Raw genomic sequence first — 25,045 nt, forward strand, 5'->3', positions numbered from 1 at the left:
ATTCCTGCCTTTTCTTTGAAGCTGGACCCAAGGTTCTCCCTGGATTGTGAAAACCAGGGCGGAGGACTGGTGGAGAGTGGACAGGGTGTGAATCAGCTGTCTTGCAGAGGTGGGGATTGCTAATTATGGAAAGGGGGTGTCCACTCAAGATAGCACTGATGAGTAGCCGCAGTTGGGAGACTGTGTTCCCGCAAAGCTCAGCTGTGAGAGTGTACAGGATGCCTTCGTTACATACTCAGTCTTTTGCTTTTCTCCCCCATGTGCTGGCATTCCAGCAGGCGCCACCACATCCCCTTGTTGATCTTTTACTGTCTTATCTTTTAGACATAGTTTCTGTGGTTTAGTTTTGCTTTGTTCGCATCGTAAGCTCTCTTAGCAGTGGATCCATCTTCTTGGGCCCGAGAGGCCAATGCTTTAGGATGTTTTCCCTCCGTAGGCTTTGCAGTGCTTCTCTGTCTGAGCTCAGGGGCAAGTGCAGACTTGTTAAGGGCAACAGGATCGTCCTCTCACTCATGGGGTAGCCTGAGCAAGCTCAGCAGTGTACTCTGGGTTCCTTATGGATAGAAATGTTCATGTATGCTAGCTTGTTTAAAGGACCAGGAAGCACTGGCTTGCTGTGTTCGGGTCATTTTTTTTTTTTTTCTTTTTTTTGGAGCTGGAGACCGAACCCAGGGTCTTGTGCTTGCTAGGCAAGCGCTCTACCACTGAGCTAAATCCCCAACCCCTGGGGTCAGTTTTAATGACTTGTATTATAATAGCATCCATATGGAGGTAAACGGTCAACTCTCCTGTTATTTCCTGGCTGTCCTAGTAAACTTAGCGTGCTTTGCTCTAACTAACGAATATAGACTTAAATGTTTATGGACTTCTCCAATTCGGGTGCCAGCGTGGCAAAGGTCTTGGAGAGGACCTTCCTCCTTCCTGGCTGTTTGACATGGCCTATTCGTGGTGTGACCAGACAGAGTGCCCTATTTTCTCCTCTTCTCTCGTTTTATATGTATTGTTTTCATTTTTAATGTGTGTGTGTGTGTTCATGTGTGGGGACCTCCTGAGACCAGATATTTTTTATTTTTGAGGCAAGTCTTGCTGTGTGTTCAAGGTTGGCCTGGAACTCTTGACCATCCTCCTGCTTCAGCCTCCTGAATACTGGGTTTACAACCATGTGTGCACCGCCAAGCCTGTCCTCCTCCTTCTATACGGACTTCAGTCCCGTCATAGGGCTTCTCTCTCATGGCCTGTGTAATCTCCATTCTTGTTAAGGCTCCAACTCCAAATGCTTGCAGCGAAGCGAGGCGGTTATCTGGGCGTTATGGGGCAGGGGCGTGCAAATGTTAAGCCCGCAGCAGTTACAATTGTAGCTACTGTTTTAGATACCATTCTCCTCCAGAAAAGGACTCTTCACTTGGAAAGTCCCCAGCAAGCTTATTGATTAAAAAGAAGAGGGACGCACCGGACACTCCACCAATCATTAAGGCTTTAAAGGAACTTGATGAAGAAAGACTGTTTAAAAATTGGGGGACACAGACAGAGAAAGAGGACTCCTCAAGTCGTAAGTATTTCCTTTTTAATTTTAAGACTGATTTTATTTTACGTCCGTGAGTGTTTGCCTGCCCGTGTGAATGTGCACCGCATGCACACCTGGTGCACTTGGGACTTCCTGGAGCCGGGGTTGCGAATGCTTGTGAGCCGCTATGTGGGTGCCGAGAGCTGGAGCCAAGCCTCTGCAAGAGCGGTAAGTAGAATGCTTTTCGTCTTCTTAGAAAGGAAGGGAAAGGTATCTGCTCTCCTCTTTGATTTATATTATGTCCTTTGATATTAGATTTTCAACCAAGCATGGCACTGTATGCCTTTAATCCCAGCACTTTCCAGGCAGAGGCAGGAGTTGGAGGCCAGCCTTGCTTACTTAGTATGTGCCATGTCCGTCAGAGTGACACAGTGAAAACCTGCCTCAAAAAATAAGACTCTCGAGGCTGGGGATTTAGCTCAGTGGTAGAGCGCTTGCCTAGGAAGCGCAAGGCCCTAGGTTCGGTCCCCAGCTCCGGAAAAAAAAGAACCAAAAAAAAAAAAAAAAAATAAGACTCTCAGATAACGAAATGAAGTCCTAATTTATGACACTGGTCCAGCCCCGTTTCATAGGTAACTGACCCGTAACAATAATTTGTCATTGTCCTAGCATAGCACGTACCTTTTATATAAAGCAAAGCAAGCTGCGTATCATATTCTGGTTATTAAAGAGGCCTACACTGCGATGGCTCAGTGGTTAACAGTGCTTGCTCTTGCAGAGGACCTGAGTTCAGTTCCCAGCACCTACGTGGTAGCTTCCAACCATCTGTTAACTCTAGTTCCGGGGATGTGAGGTCTCTAACCTCTGTAGGCACCTGCAGTCATGTGCACATACCTGTATGCTGACATACACACCTACATATGATGATGATGATGATGATGATGATGATGATAATTAATAATAATAATAATGTCTTCATGAGCTGGGCGCACAGGCATGTAATCCAGTTCTATGTGGTACATAGGAGGATTGATGTCACACCCTGCCTGGACTACTGAGTAAGCGTCTCTGTCTGTCTTACTTGCACATGTTGAGAAATGCTGGCAGTCATTTATAGTAATAAAACGAGGAGGTAAATGGGCAGCGGGAGTACATGCCTATTTTCCCAGCACTTGGAGGCTGAGGTAACAAAACCCACAGTGTCTAAAATTATACAAAAACAGAAAAGTTTTTTTCTCTTTTCCTTTTTTCGTGTGTGATTACTGAGCCATCTATAGAGAGGAAGAAGACTATCTTTCAAGGTGTGCTTTTCCCAACATGTCTAGGACAGTAGTACTCTCTGTCTCCTCCCTCCATCTTTATCTCTGTCCTCCACGCCTCTTCCTACGTGAGACAAGGTCTCATGGAGCCCAGGCTAGCCTGGAACTCATTAAGTTGCTGAGGGTAACCTTGATTTCTGATCTCTTTCCTCCACCTCCTCAGCGCTGGGCTTAGCCTTCCATGCCTGGCTCTCTTGCTCTCTCTACAGAGTGGCTCTGTGCTCACTTCTCAGACCTACCAGGCACACCCTGAGATCTGTGGTGCCGTGTCCCACAGCAGCATCTTCTAGTAAACACATTAGGAGTCTGCTTCCTAAAAAAGCCCTGCGAGCACTCACCTTGAATGCCAGTTGCAGCAGGAAGCCAGATGCATTCATCATAAACTCCTTCTCAAGCGTCTTATCGTCATACCGCAGTGCATTTGCAAATCACGACTGCAGCCTGCATAGCAGTGCTTCGAGCAGAGCACTCACTCTGTGGAGGACCTTGCGCTGTGACAATTGTGAAAAGCAGATGGCGGAAACCAGGTCTGGCTTATTCTTTTGTGTGTTTGTCTGATGCAGAATTAGTGAATCCTCGGCAGACTGAACCTTCAGTCAATACAGGCCGTTCCCCAGAGAAATGTGCCCAGCAGAGACCAAAGAGACAGAGTTCAGCTTCACAGAGGTCATCGTCTCTCCCACCTTCCAATCGGAAAGCCAACACTCCAAGTAAGAGATGTGTGCCTTGGGCTAGGGAGAGTGACTTTTCCCGGGTACTTTTACTGTTTCACTGCACTGTCAGCCTCACAGAGTGCGCTGAGCATGGATGGGGTCTCCGAGCACAGCCAGAGAGTGAAATTGTCTGGGAGCACAGATACTGCAGACCTAACCTGTGCCAGGCCTGGAGTAGAGGCCGCCATCCCAGCTACCTAAGGGTTAAGGTTCAAGGTCTACCTGAGCTACCAAGCGAATTCAAGGTTAGCCTTCAGTGTGGCAAGCCCTTATCTTCAAATAAAAAGTTAAAAGGGCTTGGGCTGTAGCCCAGTGGTGGAGCCCTGGCCTAGCACGGATGGGGTCCTTAGTATCGTAAGAAGAAGAAGTTGGTTCAGAAAAGCCAAAAGCTTTGTGAGTTTAACGTCCATAGCTGTTAGCACTAACTGAGACGGTTTACGGAGGTCAGAGAAGATTCCTTTTTACATCTCTTCCCTCTACCTGCGTCTGTGGCTTTTCCTCCCCACAGTTCCCGGCTTGCTCTAAAGCCTAAGCGTTGACTTTCCTGTCCGCAGTGTCTACGCTCCCACTGCTCAGGGAATCCTGTCTTTCCTGTGTTCCAGGAACAATCTCTACTGCGCTGGCCTTTCTCTCTGATTTCCACTCGACTTCTAAAATCTTGAAAAACCAGTTTTGAGGCAGAGTGCTGAGCCTATAGTCTGGCATGCTGAAGCATCGGCAGGGGTTGCCTCTAGACATTAGAATTACGGGCTGTTTTATTTTTATTTTGTGTCCTCTGCAACACTGTCAAGTTTTGCTATGGAATTTCATTATTTGTAAAATGAGTTCTGCCAACATAACACAGATGGAAATGACATTGCTTCTCTGCTTTCTTCTTTAGCAAAAAGAGAGATTATGTTGACGCCAGTGACCGTGGCTTATAGTCCTAAGCGGTCCCCTAAAGAAAATTTGTCCCCAGGATTTAGTCATCTCCTTAGCAAAAATGAAAACAGTCCAGTTCGGTAAGTTCTGTAAAGTTGTGGAACTAAAAATACATTTTAAAAACATTTTATTGATTTTGTGTGTGTGTGTGTGTACACGTGCTGATGTGTGCTTGTGTGAGCATGTGTGCCACGGTGAGTTTGTGCACAACAGAGGACAACTTGTAGAGCTGGTGCTCTCCTCCCCCATGTGGGTTTTGGGGATTGAACTCAGGGCATCAAGTTTAGGGTCAGGTGCCTTTGTCTGTGAACCGTCTTCCTGACCCCTTGATTCTGAGCCATCAGTGTGGCTCCAGCTGTTGCCGATTGCAGTTATCAGTGGGGCCCTGTGGCTTTAGGTCCACGACGTGAGTGTCATATGGAAAATCAGATATTGTAATGTGTGAAAATCGTGTTTAACGTGGAAACTTGCTCTCGCTAGATCTTGAGGGCCGCCTCAGCACCTCAGCAGAGTTAGATGTAGAAGAGGCTCTCTGTGTGCCGGAGGAGGAGTGTGATACAGGGACATTTTGGTGCCCGATAGTGTGAGGGTGGCAGGCGTCTGTCTCTAGACGCGGGGTATCCACTCCTGAAGGAGGCCAGCCGTGAGTGATGAACTGGGAAGGATTTGACCACTGGAGTCTAGAAGCAGGGACCTAAGCATGGTGAACCTCACTTTGACCCTCTGAGCAAGTTGGGCATTCCTGCCTGCCCTGCCTCTTCCGGAAGCTTGTCATGGAGGTCGGAGGGTGCACAACAGCCAGTGCCTTAAGTTTCTGAGGTAGAAATAGAACCTTGTGTCAGGAAAGCCACAGTCAGTGTGAGCTTTGGCAGTCATATGACGAGCTTTGAGTGTAGCTGTGAGTTCACTGGGGAACCAGCTCAGCTCTCTAGAGGGATAGGAAAACTCACCTCACATTTTTCTCACGAGTAACTTGCTTCATTCACTAGATTTGATATCCTTTTGGATGATTTAGATACTGTTCCTGTGTCCACGTTACAACAGACCAGTCCACGGAAGCAGCTCCAGTTTCTTGATGACATGGAAGGTATCTTTCCTAAAAATTGATAGTTACAGCTAGAGGCATTTGTTTCCCAAAATCCTGGTGTCTTTGTAAGGCTCTGAAGATGTCTCTACCTGAGCCTTGGTCGCTATGCCTGCTGTGCGGGTGCTCACGGGCAGGTTGGGAAGCCGAGGCATGAGGCTCTGATCGTCATTGCCAGGACAGTACTGCCCACCTTCCCCTTTGCACTGGCGCTGAGATAAACTTATAAGCTGTATCAAGTCACTTCATGTAATGATATTAAATGTTTCAGGGTTTAGGGCATGTCTCCAAGTGTGATAAGTCATTTTTTTAAAACTGAATTATATTTACATAAAGTTTGTTTGAAATCATTAAGAGAACTTTTGACAATTATTCAGCAGAGGGTAAGCCTTTCAGAGTTCCTGAGTGATAAAGCACAGAGTTCATGTTCTTCACTTCGGGGTGGTGCTTCACGTCTTTCATACCAGCTCTCGTGGCAGCAGCAGGAGAATTACTATGACTTCGAGGCCATTTTGGGCTACTTAATGAGTGCCAGGGTAACCTAGATCAGTGTGAGACGCTGTTTCAAGGAACCGGGAGGGAAGAAAGAAGAAAGAAGAGATGCTTCTCTGTTTGTTGTGGTTTAGGCCATAGAGCAGTTCCTTTCAGGGAGCTCGGTCAAGCTAGATATTTAATGTATAATCAGTCTTATTAGAAAAATTAATAAGAAACATAAGACATTTCTTTCTTTTCCTTTCTTTTCTTTTCTTTTCAGAAAAAACCAGTGATGACCCTGTTAATCCTAGCTCTTGTTCTGAACACTCAGCAAATGGCTTGAAGAAAGTGTCCGCGAGACAAGCCTGGGAGAAGAGTAAATCACTTAGCCTTGAGCAGTGTAAGCCGGCATCAGCAGCATCACAGGATAACGATTTTGAATATACCGCAAAGATTAGGACCCTAGCTGAAACGGAGCGGTTTTTTGATGAACTTACAAAAGAAAAAGACCAGGTAAAACAAACAAATATATTTAAAAATACTTAAAAAATTGTTTTTCTGAACCTAATGCTTCTGTCTAGGGAATAGTTGGAAGGTAATGACTAAGCTGGGCATGGTGTGGTATGTGCTTGTGTCTCAGTTCTTGAGAGGCTGAAGCAGAAAGATCACAAGTCACAAGTCAGCTCGGGCTATATGGTGAGACCTGTCTCTAAAAGTAACAGCAAACCAAACACAGAAACATAAGCCACTTGCAGAAAAAAAGTAAAAAACAAGAATGCCCCAGTCACCCACTGTTCTACTGCTGTGAAGAAACACCATGACTAAGGCAGCTCTTATAAAGAAAGCATTCAATTGGGGCTGGCTCATGGGTTCAGACCATTATTGTCCTGGCACGGAGCGTGGTGGCATGCATGTTGACATGGTGCTAGAATAGTAGCTAAGAGTTCTACATCAAGATCTGCAGGCAGCAAGGAGAGCTGCTCTGGTCTTGGCTTGGGCTTTGTTTGTTTGTTTGTTTGTTTAAAAAAAGATTTATTTCTTTTATGTATATGAGTGCTCTATCTGCAGGTACACTTGTGTGCCAGAAGAGGGCATCAGAGTCCATTATAGATGGTTGTGAGCCCACCCCAGTAACACTTCCTCCATCAAGGCCACACCTCCTAATCCCTGATGACTAAGCATTCATATATGTGTGCCTATGGGGGTCATTCTTATTCAAACCACCACAAAGGATATCATTGTGTCAGACCTATCATGGGGAATTTGCCTTGTGTATTTAGTACCATGGAGTGAGTATCAGACCACACTACAAGTGTCCTTAAGCCACACGATTGAGGCAACTTAAGTCAAAATGGACAAGAAAATGCTAAGCTGAAATCTTTTTTTTCCTTTCTGTCTCAGAAAGCTCACTGCCAGTAATTAGAATTCTTTCGTTTTTATTTGAACAAGTTCTCTTGTTGACAGATCGAGGCAGCACTAAGCCGAATGCCATCTCCTGGAGGAAGAATCACTTTACAAACAAGACTAAATCAGGTGAGAACTTACAGTGAGCTGCATGAGAGGGCGGTGTGAGCCAGTGCTCCAGGCAGAGGCTTACAGCATGGCCCACTGTGTTCGTTACTTTTCTAGTGTGGTGATACAGCACCACGACCAGTGCAGCTTACAGAAGGGATCTTTTATTTTGGCTTACAGCTCCAGAGGGTGAGAGTCTTGTGAAGGCAAAGTGAAAGATAGGTAGCTGAAATAGCAGCTGAGAGCTCATATCTTGACACCAAACAGGAAATAGAGAGTACAGTAGGGATAGCAGGAAGCTTCCACAGTTTTGTGCCCCCACCTCCAATGAGGCCACACCTCCTCCAACAAGGCCACACCTCCTAATCCTTTCCAAACAGTTCCACCAATAGGTGACCAAATATTCAAATGTATGTGTCTATGGGAACTGTCTTATTCACACTACCACAGCTACTAATGTGCCCATCAAAGCTGCTACCCTGCGCAGTCAGTATTTGATAGTTTTAGTTATTCCATAGCTACCTTTGCTGTCAGGAATAAAATTAATTTTTGACTTAAGACGTAAAATAGTATTTGTTCATGGTAGCAAATAGCATACCTTTGTTGTTTGTTTAGCAAGGTACTAGTAACAAAGCCCAGGGCCTTGGGCTTGCTAGGGAGTTCCCCTCAGCCCAACAGAAACCTGTGACAGATTTTACACTGCTGAGTAAGAGCTGCCTCCTTGTCTGATTGCTTGTCCTTCTCCACCACCATCTGTCAATGACTTCTGACCCTCTCCATCTATAAGCCCTGAAAACAGTTGTGCTTCACAAATGGAATGACTGTCGTGATTGGAAAGGCAGCTAGAGAGATGTGATTCCATACTCAGGAGCAGATGGTCGGTTTATGTGATGATTTGCATGTGTGTTTATATGTGCACTGTATAAATGCCTGGTGTCTGTGGAGGTCAGCTCAATTCCCAGCACGCACATGGCATTGCTCTTAACCCCCGAGCCATCTCTAGCTAATGGAATTGCTTGTGAGAGCTTGTTTGGAGGTTCTGATGGGAAACTCCGCTACTCATAGAGACTTGATAGAAGCCTGGCCTACTCTATTTGGGGAAGGTTGTCCTCTTTGTTACAGCTTCGGACGGACTGCACATGGAGTGGTCGGGGAGGAAAGGGGACACACGCCTACCCAGCCAGATCATCCTCACATCCATGAAAGTTAATTTTTAAAATTGATTTTATTTATTGTTATATGTGTGTGTGTATGATGTTAGGGGGCATTCACATTCCATGATTCATATATAGATATCATTTGTGGTGCTTCTTGTCTCTTTCCACCTTCTCTTTGATCCCAGGGATCAAACTCAGGCTATGAGGGTTGATGGCAAGTAATCTTACCTGCTGAGCCCTCTCACCATCATTTTATTGAATAATTTATAAAATTCAACATAGGAAATTCACGGTACTTTTCTAGGAAAGCAGAGGGGAAATGTGGGGCTATTTCAATCCTAGCTCTTATGAAATCCTTAGTATGTTTCCCATAATGAACATCATTGCTCTGTTCTTACAAGACTTCTGCGAGGTGTTAGAGTCTCTTCAAGTATGTCATATCTCACTAAGAAAGCAAGTGGCATCGAGAAAGGGATGGAGGATATGGGTAAGGGAGAGAGGGTAGATCTGGGCCCGGGAGAAGTGTGCAGCCTCACCCTAGAGCAGGGCTGTGGCAGTTACTGTGTGGCACATAGGCCATGCCTTTACCCCCAGCACCACTGATGAAGACACTCAGCCTGCTCTTCAGAATCACACCCCTAAGCGGGGAGGGTTGCTCACCACTGTCATCCCTGCGCTCAGCAGGCCGAGGCAGCAGGATCCTCTTAGGAAGCCGCCCTAGGCTGTTCACCCTGTCTCAAAAAAATAAGATGGGTTGGAGACACAGCGCTTGGTATTCGTCTACCGTGTGAATCCCATCCCAACCCTCCCCACCCAAGTCACTGGATATGGTGATGCACACAGGTGGTCCACAGAGAGGTGGAGGCAGGAACCGAAGTTCAAGAACAGCAGCAGCCACACATTGAATTCAGGGTCAGCATGGTCTCCTCTAGACTTGTCTTTATTTTTGTTGTCGTTGTTGTTATATATTTTTAATTAGTTAGTTTTGGTTTTTCCAGACAGGGTTTCTTTGTGTGGCCCTGGCTGTCCTAGAACTCACTCTGTAGAACAGGCTGGCCTTGAACTCACAGAGATCTGTCTGCCTTTGCCCTAGGACTAAAGGTGTGTGACCACGCCTGGCTTCATTCTTTTTAAAAATTATTTCATGTCTGTGGGTGTTCTCCTGCATGTATATCTGTGCCCTACATGTGTGCCTGGTGCTCAAGGAGGCCAGAAGAGGGCACAGATCCCTGGAACTGGAGGTACAGCCTGTTGTGAGCCAACGTGTGGGTGCTGGGAATCAAACTTGGGTCCTCTGCAAGAGCAGGAAGTCCACTTGACTGCTGAGCCATCTCTCCATCCCTAGAGAGACTTCTGTTAATAAAAAGAGAGAAATGGAAAATAACCTGCTAACTTAATATTTTTTTCTCCCTAATTACAGTAGTAGGTTTAGTTTTAGTTTCTTTGAGGTACGGTCCTAGGCTGGCTTTGAATTCCTCAGCATCCTGCCTCTGTTTCACTAGCTCTGAGACTCTAAGGAGCATGTACACCACTTGCCCAATTATATCAGGTGTTTTATTGTGTTTTTCAGAGCAACTCCTAGAATGTAGACAGTGCAAGTACTAATCACCACAGACTTTCTGGAATGCAGAAATTTGCCTTTCTTCGAACCAAAGTGCTTTCTTCCCCTGTCTGCCAGTGATTGCAAAGGCAGTATTTATAGCTACTGCAAAGAGAAGACATGTACTGCAGCCTTATTTATAGTGTCCAGAATTAGAAGCAACCTAAACTTCCACGGAAAGATTCCTGGTTAAATGTGTGACTTGCAAAGGAATATTGTACATTAATTTAGGAAGATGTTGTCAGAAGACACTTTAGAGCATGCCAAGGAAGTTCAAAGGAAACAGTATTTGAAACCTTCCACACTAGGTTTTTCCTTCTAAAAAGGATGTGCATATATGCCAGAGAAAGGGAAGAAGACGGTGGTCCTTCTCTTTGGTCACCTGTGTTTTACAGCAGACATTCGATCGTCTTGTTAAAATTGTTAAACACAGCAAGCTTTATTTCAGGATACCTTGAGTCCATATGGAATATGTTATCTAGAAGGGTAAATATATAGTCCAGGGGTCATTAGCTGCATTTCTCCTCATTAATTAATTGTTGAATCCTTTTTCCTGAAGTTTCCGATAGCTTTTTAAAGGAAGAAGGTGTTGTCAGGTTACTTGGGATGCGTGTCATGACTACAGCCACATCCAGTGCGCACGCTTCTCTGGTGATTGGTGAAGAGCACCTTTAGGCTCTGCACATACGGTCTCAGATCGTTACCCCTCTCAAGGCTACACTGCTGTGCAGAATTCCCATATGGCAAGAGTGCCAGGCAGACAGAGGATACTTAAATTGCCCTGCTTATTTGGAAGGGCTGAGAAGCCAATCCATTGTTCAGTTTGAGAAGAATGATGTTGGCCAGGCAGTGGCTCATGACTTCTCCCACCATTCTGGCAGAGGCAGGTGGATCGCTGTGATTTTGAGGCCAGCCTGGTCTACAGAGCTAGTTCTAGGACAGCCAAGGCCACACAGAGAAGCCTTGTCTCAAAAAACAAACAAACAAACCAATGAATAAAAATAGAAGACTTGTGTAGAAAGTAAAATCTGCCGGTTTTATGTGTATACTTGCTCTCATGCTGCACCCTAACGGTCTGTAGATGGCGGCTGTCGAGTATAGACCCAGAGGATTTGATGTGGAGTCTCATTACCCCTTTCCCATTACTCTTACCTAGGAGGCCTTGGAAGATCGTTTGGAAAAGATCAATCGTGAACTGGGTTCAGTTCGAATGACACTCAAGAAGTTTCATGTTTTGCGAAGCTCTGCAAATCTCTGAGACTGGTAGCCATTAAACTTGAGACATTTTTGTTTGCACTAATGTACAATTATGCACTCGGAAAAGGCAAGCTCTTTTCTACTGTTTATAAGCCTTCAAACAGTAGTTTTACAATCATGCTATTCTTACACCTGCTATTTTATACTTAAAATGGCCACATATTTTCAAGATATTTTTGTTATGCTCAGGAACCTCTTGTATATTTTACTATTTAAAAAGCATTATTTTTAAATAGCCTATGTGTCCAATTTCTATCAACAATACGGAAATGTAAATGGGGAGGCAGCTTGTTTCTAAAGAAATAGTGTTATCCTTTTACAATGAACTTTGCACACTGATTTTATAAACTTGTTCTACATTGTAAATATAATTCATTTTTAAAATAAATGCTTAGTAGCTTCCATAAGGATAGACTAATAGACTAAATATTTAAAATATTATAGTATAGTTTGCATTTAGGCTTCATAGACGTTTTTAAGACAAGATAACACAATTCCTATGTGAAAAACATCCCTGACGTGAGTAGTAGAATAACTGGGCCGGCAAGAAGGCTCAGCAGGTGGAAGGGCTTGCCGCCAAGCCTGAAGACCAGTTCGAGGTCCAGGGCCCACATGTCACAGAGAGAGAGATGACTCCCACAGGTCGTCTTCTGCATCCATGCCGGCATATCCACATCCTCTCCCACCCCAGTAAGTAAATGATAAAAAATAAATTAGTAGTCCTCGAGTGTTGGAGAGTTTAAAAACTATGGAAATATAACTTCTTTCTCTAAAACAGTTCTGTTTGTGAGGGAAGAAAATGACTAGAGATGGAAGGCGGCAGGGAGAGCTGGAGTTTTCTGCCCGTCATCCATGCTTTATGCTGTGGCTCGCCTTGGACTGCTTCAGGGTAACTCCCATTTCCATTAAACATTAAGCTTTAGCTCCCAAAGTCATTGTCGAAACATTTTCACCCTCTTAACCTTACCTGACCCACCACCCCACCCTTGCCAAAGAGAAAACACTTCCGTAATAGTTACTGTAAGAACTATTGGTCTGCACTCAGAGCTCTCTACCCTACTGATAATGGCCAGGGGATGTGTCCTGACAGAGCTAGCGTGTTTCCCAGGGCCTTGCGGCAGACCGTAGCCCATCACCTGGCTGGCATTCCCTAACTCTCTCTAAGAGCACTGTGTGGGCAGGAGAAGCTGTTCTGCTCTTGGAGCAGCAAGTATCCTGTCTGTGTTGGGACTGTTGGTGATGTCTGGGCTGCCCACCCACTCACTTTCTGGTGACCAGTCCGAACCCAGCACCCACGTATTTGTGCTCAGAATCTGCAGACAGACTCATCTGAGCTCTCACAGTTGATTTCCAGGGCCAGGGCTCAGGCTTCTGATTTTGGTTTGCCTCTGAGTTCTTTCTCTATAATGAGAGTAGTTACAACGAACCAAAGCATCCTAGCAACCCACTTGCGGTGTATATGTCTCAGCAGGGTTTTGGATGGTCTTTGAACATTTTCTCACCAAAGCTTCACCTTGGGGCTTATTCAGCTTGGGACTCTCAGACAGGAGGGGACCCTTGGGGTAATACCTAATCTTTGAGCTCATCTTCGGTAACCAATGAAGACTTAATCAGGATTCCTTATCATTAGAAGCAAGTGCCTTTATTTTTGATTTTTCTTTCAGCCTTTAAAAAGTTATGTTGCAGTCAAAAGGCTCCTTTTAAGCAAGCTCCTGTGTGGCTTGTGACTAGAGCTTATAAAGGGATTGCCCTTCCATGTGACATACAGAGCTAACAAGCTGAGGGTAATGTACAGGCGGTGGCAGGGTGCTCGCCACATGTATGAGGGCGCGTGCCTTGGCACCAACACACAAGACCGCCCGAAGAAGCTACCAGTGCTCTTGTCTGTCTCATTGTTCCCTCCTTTCATTGTGTAGTCAACTGCATTCTTAAGAAGACGAAATTGTCACTTCAGATGAGGTGGTAGCTTTATCTTGCCAAGGAGTTATCTTCTTAGGTGCCTATAATTGGCTTATTCCAAAAAAAGGCATTGAGCGCCATCAAAACATCTTCTGTGCTTCTCAGAAAGCATATGCTTCGGTTTCTGAAGTGTGTAATAGATTTAAACTATCAATTACTTATTTGAAACAAATTTTATTCTTTTCTTCTTTGTAGCTATAAAGAAAGACACCACGGAGAATTCTTGCAGTGGCCTCTCCCCTGAGTAATGCATATCTTATGAACACTCAGCTAAAAAGTAGCTCAGCCTAAAAGTGGGCAGGGTAGCCGTCTTAGAGAGCATCTGTCACCCAAGAGAGGCAAATGGTTTCTATGCTGGGATGTACTGCAGCTAGTAAAAAATAAAAACCTCCGTGGGCCTGCAGTTTCGGGAGGTGCCTTTTAACGGGATCATAGAAAGTGAGCTCTCCAGCTGTGGAGATCTGCCCCTCCCTCCTCACAAAGCCAGTCTGCAGGAGCCAAGCTGCAAGGGACGGCTCCAGGTGAAGCATTAGCTTAGTTATAGCTAATGCTCTGCTGAGAGAGAAGAGAGGTTTGGAGCCTGGCAAACCTGGGCCGCACCCTGCCTCAGGCCCCCTTTCCTCAGTTGAAAGACCCAAGGATAGGAGATTCCTTTCAGTTCAAATAGGCCAGTGTGAATTAAGTGTTCACCAAACAGATTAAGATTCAGATTAATCAATTACAGGGATGTTGAAATAATTATTTTTCAAAATGATTTATTTATTTTTTGTGCACTGGTGTTTTGCCTGCATGTATTATCTGTGTGAGGGCGTCAGATCCCCTGGAACTGGAGTTACAGGCAGGTGTGAGCTGCCATGTGGGTGCTGGGAGTTGAACCCTGGGCCCTCGGGAAGAGCGGCCAGTGCTCTCAACCACTAAACCATCTTTTTGGCCCCTTGATTCTTTTTTTAAAGGCATACTAGGGACACACACACATGTTAGACAACTCCACCACTGAGCTACATTCCCAGTGATTTCTTTCTTTTCTTTTCTTTTCTTTTTTTTTTTTTCTTTCTTTTTTTTGGAGCTGAGGACCGAACCCAGGGCCTTGTGCTTTCTAGGCAAGCGCTCTACCACTGAGCTAAATCCCCAACCCCCAGTGATTTCTTTTTAAAGTTGTTGATTTCTTACAGTTGCTACATTGGACTGTCATTTGTGTTGGGTGGTCTATGTTATCTTTGCTCTTTGAAAATCAAGGGTTTTCTTGGATTTTAAATGAGCATCCGTGGTATGCTATTTATTTATTGGATGACTGAAAAGTATAAAAAGTTAACCTATCAAATGTAAATTCAGAAAGCATTTTAATCTTAATGGGTGAATGGGATTTATTGAGTATAAATATTGGCTTCTTTCCATTATTGTTTATTGTTAACTTAACTAAAGTAACTTTTCTTTCAAAGGTCCCATGATTAGACCCCTAAAAGCCATGGGCCAGCTGCAAGAGGTGCCTGCCACTGAGTGTCAGACATAAATATGGATTTACAGACATGACTAGTGTCACCCTTTTAACCTAGGAAAGCTTTGCCAAATGCTGCTTGTCTTTTGAACCCCGCATTCAAATAGGTAGTAAAACCAGGTATTCTCATCCTAAGTGTCACATGACCCAAGAACAGTTTTCACACATTTTAAATGTGCAACTTTGTGCTGCAAGTCTTTACGAACCTTAAAGTGAGTGAGAGACAGGGACCTTTGAAGTCACATTCATCAGTGGATCATGCACACTTTCGTATGTTACAAATCTGATTAAACCCCTGCCAGAAATTATTTCCTGCCCTGCCAAGAGCAACATGGAAGTTGGATACCTTGTTAGACTAGTCCAGTGTTCTTAGGGCCTCACTAAAAGCTTTTCCCCCCATCTGGCTTGCCCTTTATTTCACTAGAGACCTCAGACACATGAGGAGTCAAGCCATAACTTTGCATCTGCTGATCATTCCCTACCATGCCTTCACTATGACTACAGATTTCAAAGATAATTATTTTACTTACATTGTACACTTGAACTGTAACAGTGACCCATAATGTGAAAAACAGTCATTGCTTCATATTGTGCTGCTGATGGAAAGACAAGTGCTTGTCGTGGTTTTGTTTTTTTGTTTTTGTTTCTTCTTCAATCTTTCATATACTGAAGTTGTAAGCTCTGTGAGAGCAGGGACCATATCATCTTCCATCTTGCATTTAGGCACTCAATAAATATTTGTGGATATGACCTTCTGTGGTATCTGTGAGTTTATTCATACTGTCTGTGAGAGCTGGTTTTTAATGATGATCTTCAAGTCCCAGGAGCTGCATGGTTTGGTTAACAGTCGCGAGAATACTAAAATTAATACAGGAACTAAATTCCAAGCAACCATTGGAATAGAGCCTCAACCTGGAGGTGTGTGTGTGTCTGTAACAGTGTTTCTAAATGCACCTTAGGGCACCTTTTGGTGAGTTCACAGTAGGAGTATTTAATGAACAACTTCACTAGTCTGGGTGTGGGCATCATATCCTGTGAACTGCCCTTCCTAGCCTTTCCAGTCACCATTGTCCCCAAGGAGATGAACACCCGGTGTGGTCCTCTGCTCCCTGACCTTGTCTGGATACTGTCTTGGGGGCAGTGTGCAGTGACACAACGGGCTTGTCTCTCTTGTCCATATGGGAATCATCACTGCGTGTTAGGTTTGCACTTCTTAGTTCCACGGCTTCAAATTTTAACAAATAGGGCTGTCATTGTACAATACACACACACAAAACCCCTTAGCTTTTTCTTTGGGCCTCACCAAGGACCACCTTGGTCTTTCAATGTGGCAAATGGAGCGTCCTATGGGAGAGGAGCATCAAGATTCTGGACCTGATTCTGCTCTCTGGAAGGTGGGGACCTGAGCTGCACACCCTTGTCAGGCGGCCACTACTCCCTCTGCTGATGATGGCCAACAGGCGGTTTTTGTTTGTTTGTTTGTTTGTTTTTACTTTTTCCCTGCCTGGAGTCTTTTGCAAAGGACTCGACGGCTGAAGGCTAAGACCTCAGGTTTCCACAAGGACCCAGCACGGGGCCTGCCCCAGTATTCCCAGCGCCCTGTGGCTCTCGCCACTTCTTGTTCCATAAGTGTGCCGCCTGTCTCCTTAAGAGTTGAATCAAAACCAAAACCCCGAAGCCACCACCAGCTCCCGGGTCCCCCTCCCCGAGCGCGGTCGCCCCTCGCCCTCCCGCGCGCGGGCTCGGCGGTGCGGGGCCAGAGTCGGAGCGGCTCTTCCGGCGCAGGCGGCGGCCCGGCTCCTCCGCGACGCGCCCCCCGCCGCTCCCCGCGCGGCCTGAGGAGGCGCCGCCCGCCGCCGCCGCGACTGAGGAATGCGAGCCGGGCCGGCGCGCGCGGGAGGCAGCGGCCGCTGAGGCGCGTGGGGGCACGGCGGCGCCGCGGCTCAGAGCGCTCCAGCCGGCCCGGCCCGCGTCCCCTCAGCCCGCGCTCACAGAGGCCACAGCGGCCGGCGGTCCGAGTCGCGCGCCAGCACGTGCGCCGCCGCCGACGGCCCGGAGCATGCCCGCCGCCGTCCGGACGCTCGCGCGGGCCAGCTGGCGGCGGGGGCGCGCGGGTCCACAGGGGTGCAGCCGGCCCGGCCGGGGCCGTGGGGCCCGCGCTGCCCGGGACGCGGCGTGAGGCGGCGGCCGAGGAGCCCGGAGCGCGGCCCGCCGAGCGGGTGAGTGAGCGAGCGGGAGGGCGGACGGGCGGGAGGACGGCAGCCCTTCCGGGGCCGGGGGAGCCCGCAGTGCCGGGCAACCGTGCGCGCGGCCTGCTGTCCGGCTGTCCGGCCCTCGGGACGCCGCGTGGAAGAACCGTGTGCGGCGCGGGATCCCCGCCCCGGGTATCGCTTAGTGACCATCCCCTCCCCGTTCGGACTAAGAATGCTGAGTCCTAAATTCCTCGGTTGTGGAGGACTCCCCTTCCCCTCCCCCAGGGACAAGTGTCACAGCAGGTCAAGGGGCAGGTGTGTGTTTGCAGTGCAGGGCTTGTCCCAGGAGACCCCCCACTCTCTGGAGCTGTCAGGAAGTGCAGGGTAGAGCTATGGTCTGGGTTTCTCCTGCATCCGTACAGGAGGACATCCCTGCAGTCTTGCCAGACTGGGTGGGCACTGGGGCCTAAGGATGGGGTGTGGCCCCTTTCCATCCCAAAAGCTCCCTTTTCAGATGTCCTAAGAGATCCTAGATGCTTAGTGTCGGGTGGGGTGGGGACTTCTTCTTCCACGGACCCCACGTTCTTTTCTATCGGCGGAAAGACTGATGGGGGGAGCTAGCCGGAGGGAAACTTAAATGCCCCCTTCCCCCAATGTATACAACTACATCTCCCCCATTCTAAATGCGCATCCCAAGTAAAAATCGTGGACTAATGCCATTTGAAGGCAAGGCCTCTAGCTTTATGCCCCTTTAAAGTAGCTTTCTTGCCGCTGCCTGAAATCCCAGGATTCCTTCCTTGATTCCCCCTCTTCCTCTCCGAAACTCTTAGGCCTACCTGCCTCCCAAAACTGGATTCTTCAAGAGACCATAACTAATCATCGTCCTTTGTTTACGACCAGTTTCTCACCTCTGCCCCAACAACGGATAGGGTAGCCCCTCCCTCAAGAAGTAAATGTATGGCAGCTACCTCCCAGCTCTGGGCTCCTGTCTCTGCTTTGAATCCCCTACAGCACTTTTACTATCAGTGTGTCTCTTACTGCTGTCTGCCTTATAGATACTTCTGTGCCTAGCTTATCTCCCCGGCTGCCTGGTCTGCTCCCAGGTGGAGTTCGATTCACATGAGGCCTCCCACTGTGGTCAGCCCCACTGTGTGCAGCAGAATTTCTTCTGACACTTGCCTCTCTGACCTTTCCTTGCTTGGTTCCTGGACTGCTGTGAACAAATCCTTTTCTCTTGTAAAGAAACCGTGTTTGGGGGTTGTAATAGATACCCAGACCACTCCCACTGCAGAGGAACACAAGGACTTGGAAGGGCTGCTCTCAGAGGGAGAGGGAGTGACTTTGCCAAATGACTGGGACAGCACATTCCCTGCTGTGGAGATGACCAAGGCCTGGCTGTAGGTCGATTCCCCAGGTGGTGAATGTTGCATGGGCAGCTAGCTTTCTCTTCCCTTCCCTTCTCTGCCTGTGAATACTTGAGAAGCTCAGGGTTAGAGAATGGGAGTTGAGGAGTCCAGAGGTCTGGATTCCGTGTTTGCCTTTCCCTAAACTTGCTATGTGAATTAAAGAGTCGAGTGGCTTTTCTTGGTCTTGGTTGTTTCTTATGGAATCTAAAATTCCCTGTTTATCCCTGTTTATTCCAGCCGTCTCCCTTCTGATGTGTCATTCGTCGCACTCTTAAGTTCCAGTCCTCTAGGTTCCCTTGAGCTTTTCCCAGTCTCCTCAAGCCTTTTCACCTCTTCCCTGCAGGAGACTGAGCTAGTCTGCCTGGCCTTGGCTGGAGGAGGTTGATTCCCTTCCCTCCATCTTTGAGCTGGCCTAATCTGGAGTTACCAGGTGAAAGAAGGCTTCTGTTTCTACATGCCTCCCTGTTAGACCGTAACGTCGCAGATGGCCAGGGCTAAATCCCATTTCTCTGTCCCCAGTGCTTCACACCCAGGAGGCATGTAGGGAAATGCTGTCTAGACAGTGTGAGAGACAACCAAGAGCCCTCCCCTGGTTATAGTTCGTATTGGCCCCCTTCTCTGTCGCGCTGCCTTCCTGCCTATCCAGAGGCCTGTTTACTACCAGGCAGATTTCCTAAACAGCCCATCCGGCTGAGGCTTCCCAGCTTAATCTTTAAGAGGAGCCAGTAATGAAGTATGTGGAGTTATTTGTAGCGATTAGCAGAGAGAGCATCTGTTGCTTCAAGATCGCTGGCTTGTTGCTTTGGGAAGAGCCCAGGAACTATGTGCTCCTGCACCCGAGGGCAGCCATTTGCCACCGGCAGGAGAGACTGATGTTGATGACCAGGAAGACCACCCCAAGGGGGCCATGGGGCACCTGCAGATCAGATCTCAGCTCCGCACAGGAGAGATCAATCCTTTGCACACAGTCACCCCCAAACTGCTTTGCCCCTCTGCCTCTAGGCCCCAACAACTAGGTGGTCTTTGCCCAGTGTCTCCTCAGGTCATGTGACTGATGGTGATTAAGCCTCTACTGGATATCCAGGGATGTTTTCAAATAGAGCCAGGAGAGATACTGTTCCGATTTGTTCTAAAACCTCATCTCAGGTCAACCCGTCGTCGGTTGACAGCTTCAAGACTCCATATGGGAAAAATGTTTGTGGTTCCTTTTAAAAGGTTTTTTTTTTTTTTTTTTTTTTGGTTCTTTTTTTGGAGCTGGGGACCGAACCCAGGGCCTTATGCTTCCTAGGCAAGCGCTCTAAAAGGTTTATTTAAATTACTTTGCAAGTATGGGTGTTTTGCCTGTAGGCATATCCAGACACCGCATGTATGCCTAGTGGCCACAGAGGACAGAAAGAGTGTTGGATCCCCTGGAACTGGAGTTACAGAGGGTTGCAGGTACTGGGAATTGAACCTGGGTCCTCTGGAAAAGAAGCCAATGCTTTAATTGCTAAGCTGTCTCTCCAGTTCCAGTGGGCTTTTCGTTTGTTTTTTTTCTTCTTTTTTTCTTTAAAATGTAGAGACAGGCACACTTTGTCTTTCCTGGGAAACTAGGCTGCTTTTTCTGTGATAACAAGAAGGAAAGTGGGTGAGGCATCTGTGTATTGTTTATGTCCTCTGAACTACAGTGTCTCTCTCTCTCTCTCTCTCACACACACACACACACACACACACACACACACACACACACACACACACACACACACTGCACACAGTACCTGCTGTTGTCCCTGAACCTCTCATTTTTCCAGAGAAAGATAGATCATCTGATTTAGTCAGACTCTGTTGGGATCTATACCACCTTTTTCTGCCTTAATACCACACTGGTTTTGGTTTTGGTTTTGGTTTTGGTTTTCCTACTGGTATGAGCCATTGCACTGCCATGATCTATATATTCGATGTGAGCCATCACAATGAGTTTCTCTACAACAGTGGGCAGATGTGAATTGGATATGGTGAGTAGCATTTCACTTGATGCTTATGTGGACTCAGTGTGGTTTGAAGAAAGTCCCTAAGGGATGGTGTTCCAGGGATGTTATATTTGGAGAATTGTTTTTTTAAGAGATGAAAGATTTATTTTGGCTTATAGTTTAAAGGATTCATTCCATTCTAGGAGGAAATGTATGTGGTGGGCCAGGAAATGGAGGGTTAGGTAGGGTTTTGATCAGCCATAACATGTGTAGGGTTTTGTTTACACTCATAGTACACGGAAGTTACTATGGCCCTGTCAGAGCAGGATTTCTGGGCCAGGAAGTGAGAAATTGCTCTGAAACCTGATGGGGAGGCTAGTGGAAATTTCATCGGACAGTGCTGGTGGTGGGTTGGGGACGGCTGTTAGGAATGAGAGGCAGGGATGTCCCAAGGCCACACTACTAGCCTGGAGCCAAGGTCCCTGTTTGCCAGTGAGTCTTCTTCATGCCTTTGAGTCAGCCAGTGGCAGCACTTTGTCTGCTAATGAGTATAAGGTGCTGACTTCCTTAGGCCCAGCCCAGCAAACATTGGGACAGACCTCTGCTGAACCTTTATGGTGTGGACACAGAGAGCTATGAGGAGGGGCAAGGCTGACATTTGCTGAAATTACTCATAGCCACAGTTGCCCTTGCCAGAGGACAAAATGGAAGTTAACCAGCAGCAGGCAGGGATCCGGTAACAATCAAAACCCCAAGCTACAACCTTGGAGAAATGACAGCATTGACGAATTAGTGCCACAGCACGGGCTCTTTAATGAAGTCCTGCCTGCTCCACACAGCATTCCTCCAGAGTGACCTCCCTCTGCCACCCCGTCTCCATATTGTGGAGAAAGAACAAGGAATCATGGGTACAGCACAGCAGGGGAAACCCAGAGGCTGATTCTGAACTCCAGGCCAAAGCTCTTGCTCCCTATTGGATGTTCTGACCATCTGCAGGCATGGAAGCAGCTGGCCCTGTAGAGTGAACACTACCGAAGAGTAAAATCTACCATGCCTCATGCTTACCTGGACAGTTGAGTTGTCCTATTCAAAGTATTTTTGTTGTCCAAAGTCACACTGGACCCTAAACTGGGGGACATTGAGCCTTTTCTTAGGAGAATATGAGGTTCCTGGGAGTATCTGTTTGTGACCTTTTCATCAATTAATGGACACATTAACTTATTTAATGTGTATTTCTATATCTTGCTTAAGATATATTGTTGGTTCGCTGACATTCACCTCACTGCAGCTCAGGCCGGAAGGAGCTCATCTGACACACATTTTCTCTGCATGTCATAACCTGTGCTTGGGGACTCCAGACAGCGCTTCAGCACTGTGCTGGGGGCATTTTGAACAATAAAATCAGCAAAACTCACAGACATGCAAAGCAATGTGGCGCTGAACCAACCACAGAAGGGCACATGTTTACATTATGAGAGCGGAAACAGTGGGCCATCACCTTGTTCCTCCTCAGTGGGAAACCCATACATCAGGCAAGCCACATTTGCCATCTGCAGAAGTTTGTAAATGACCTTGAAGACATTTGGAACCTTGATTAGGAATTACAAGTAGATCTATCTTTCTCTTTAAAAAACAAAACAATTTTTACTTATGTTTATGTGTGTTTGTGTGAACATATGCCACGTGCGTGCTGTGCCTGAGGAGGCCAGAAGTGGGCACTGGGAGCAGAGTTAGAGGTAGTTTTGAGCCAACAGGACACTGTAACTTTCATTTTTTTAAAATCTCATTTTTAATGATGGGTTTTTAAATGCTTTAACTTCTCTTGTAGCCCACCACCCACCAGAGGTAGTGGAAAAGAAAGAATATGGGGGAAAGTGGACCTGTTTAGAAAGGTTCTTTGGAGCAGCTCCCGTCTGTGTTTTCAGGAAGTTCAGTTCACAGGTCAGCAGGCGGCGGCAGCAGCAGCTCGATCCACTCGTAAACATCTCACACTCACACCAGCGGTCCAGTCTCAGAGTTGGCTTAGCAACAGTGGTGACGTGACCTAGCAGGGTAGCCAGGCCTCAGCCTCAGCCCCCGCTCAAGTCAGCAGGAGGGACCAACAGGAGCACCAGGAGAAGTTCATGGCTGTGCCTCTCTCAGGGAAGCAAAGATCAGCGAAGACGTGAGACCCACAAGCATTGCACAGCTAGCTGTACCAGCAAGCCATGCTCTGTCTCCTCACTCTGTGGAGTCCTAGTTATACCCTCCAGACATCACGTGTCCCCTACGTGTCTTATTTCGGTATGGGTCTTGCCTCGGCACAGGTCCTTGTAAGCGGCTACAAACTGCAGCCCGCCACCAGAAGCTTTTTGGTTCATTTCTCTCTATGGAGTCCAGACCAATGCAGCTCAAGTATGCAATGTAAGGTAGACCAAGACATGTGTGTCATTAGCAAAGCATCTTTCACCTCGTCTCCTTTCACGTCTTTTAGCAGAACATCCTCTCCCCTGTGTCTGCCTTAGCCTTTCACACCTGTGTCCACTCTAATGGAACGTTCCTTCACATGTTTGCCCCAGCAAGACACCATCCAACCGACTTCCCAGAGAACCCTCAAGTTTCCACTTCAGGACACTGCTGTTGAGAATCTAACCCAGGTCTTCTGAGACATCTCTCCAGCTTGAGGAGTAGGTCTTAGTGACTAGATACATTTGCAAGTATGGAGGCCCCCAATAATGGTGGCCCTGACATCTGGACATCTATCCACTTCAGGGAATCTTGCTACTATATAACTTGTGCTTGGCGAATGAAGGTTAGGAGGTCGGATACCTGGCTGGTGTGCTTGTTATCATAGATGCTGAAGAAGGGAGACCAATCTGTCCTTCTCCTTCCCATAGCTTCTTACAGAAGCTCCCATTTTCTGTTGGACAGAGCCTATTTCCCTTCTCCGAAAGCAGGGAGGGGCCAGGTGCTCACACGTGGGACACCAGCAGTCCAGCCCTGGCCTGTGACAGACTGGCCCTTGTTACAAGCTGCTGAGGGCACACTCTCATCCTCCTAAAGCAGTGGTTTTTCCAAGGAGGTGTTCAGGCCAAACTAGAGCTTCCACATCTCAGACTCACAGCAGAATCTTCCCAAAGATGCTTCGGATTCCTATTAAAAGTTCATGAGTCTCAGATCACTCCTGCTCCCAACCCACAGGGCTCCCGATCACTCTAGCTCCTTCCCCCCCAGGTTTGCTTTAAGCGTGGCTCCTGGCATGAACCTTCCTTGCCTGGGTCTGCCCAGGCTGTTCCTCTTTCCTGGTGCTTTCCTCCGAGGATTGGGTGTCAGGTCCTAGTCCCCTGAGGAGGACTCAAGGGAACTTGGGTGTCCTGTCAGAAGTGGGTATTGAGTGTAACTGGGTGGACATTCCTGTGTCCTTCAAGAGGAATAGCTCCCCTTGGCCCAGGGGTAGGGCTGCCCCATGGTCAGGACTATGCTTGTCTCTCCTGTGGACGAGCACACACTTCCTTTCCTCTGCCCAAGGTTATAATTGCTTTTCTTGCCACTTTGTAAGAACCGACTCTTGTGGGTTGTTTTTTTTTTTCAATGAGGAAGAAAAAGCAAAAAAAATTTTTTTCTTTTGCAATTAGACTTTTTCTCACTTGGATAATCACACTGAAAAAAAAGCATTTAAGTCTTTTGAAAACCGCACATCATCGAGGCTGGCGGTGTGGAAGGTGGGGAGGCACCTTCATTCCATCAGCGGAGCTGGCCAGACACGCAGGCGATTCGGTGGGCTACAGTACAAGGAAACAATGATTTCACATTTATTTGGAGTTTGCTCTTTGCAGCATATTTCAATTAGTTCGTCAGTGTTGTGCATCTGACAGGCCAAACGTTTATTGTGGTTGGACCATCTGGGAGGTGGGAGGCCCACAGTCTTCCCCTGTGGCAGTCAGTAACTACCAGTCTAAGGAAATGTGTTTGACGTGTTTAAGAACCCAACACTAAAACACCATTAATAACAAAAGCCTCTAGAGTTCCGAAAGCACTCTCCCTTGCCCAGCCATCCATCGGACATGCATCAGCTAAGACTGAATGTTCCCCCCATGCTTGACATTTTCCAATACAATGAAGCAAAGTCCTGAAGTAGCTCGTTTAATTGCCCCAGAGCACGATTTGTATTAGGGTATCGAGGAGCTTGCTAATATACGCTGAGGCGCCACAGAGCCTGAGCACTGACTGCTGGGGTAGCAAGGGATGTGTGTCACGGATTCCCGCCAGTAGAGAGCGAGCTCCTAGCCCTTACGGCAGCGACTGAGAGATTGATGTCAGTTCCCAGCCGTGGGTGACTCACAGAAGCATCGTGAGTTCATGGTTAATGACCGCTGACCAATGCTGCTTGTCCTGCGTTCCTCGGGTAGCAGCAGAGAGTCACGTTTCCTGACTTCACTTGCTCTTTCCATGTCACCTTGGTGGTTCCCACCCGACCAGTGCTTTCCTGAAGAATGTTCTACCTGACTTTCCAGAGGGAATCCA

General features: G+C 47.2%; 2 protein-coding genes across 7 annotated transcripts in view; both read left to right on the plus strand.

Annotated features, from left to right (window-relative positions):
• Nucleotides 1–11,948, plus strand: part of Mphosph9 (M-phase phosphoprotein 9) — a 64,977-nt gene extending 53,029 nt beyond the window's left edge. For 3 of the 4 annotated variants that reach the window (XM_032886464.1, XM_032886465.1, XM_032886466.1), the window contains 7 exons: nt 1,371–1,549; nt 3,387–3,533; nt 4,417–4,537; nt 5,447–5,544; nt 6,296–6,528; nt 7,480–7,548; nt 11,441–11,948. In XM_032886464.1, coding sequence (XP_032742355.1) covers nt 1,371–1,549; nt 3,387–3,533; nt 4,417–4,537; nt 5,447–5,544; nt 6,296–6,528; nt 7,480–7,548; nt 11,441–11,542 — 949 coding nt within the window. In that variant the 3' untranslated portion in view covers nt 11,543–11,948. Of the gene's footprint in view, nt 1–1,370; nt 1,550–3,386; nt 3,534–4,416; nt 4,538–5,446; nt 5,545–6,295; nt 6,529–7,479; nt 7,549–11,440 lie in introns of those variants that run through there. The other variant, XM_032886467.1, reaches the window with a different exon arrangement.
• A 5,186-nt stretch (nt 11,949–17,134) lies between these two features.
• Pitpnm2 (phosphatidylinositol transfer protein membrane associated 2) overlaps nt 17,135–25,045 on the plus strand; it is a 131,545-nt gene continuing 123,634 nt past the window's right edge. For 2 of the 3 annotated variants that reach the window (XM_032886806.1, XM_032886810.1), the window contains exon 1: nt 17,135–17,214. The gene's annotated coding sequence lies outside the window, so the exon portion shown is untranslated. The remainder of the gene's footprint in view (nt 17,215–25,045) is intronic. The other variant, XM_032886808.1, reaches the window with a different exon arrangement.

This window comes from Rattus rattus, chromosome 16, assembly GCF_011064425.1.
Source record: "Rattus rattus isolate New Zealand chromosome 16, Rrattus_CSIRO_v1, whole genome shotgun sequence".
Taxonomy (NCBI): Eukaryota; Metazoa; Chordata; class Mammalia; order Rodentia; family Muridae; genus Rattus; species Rattus rattus.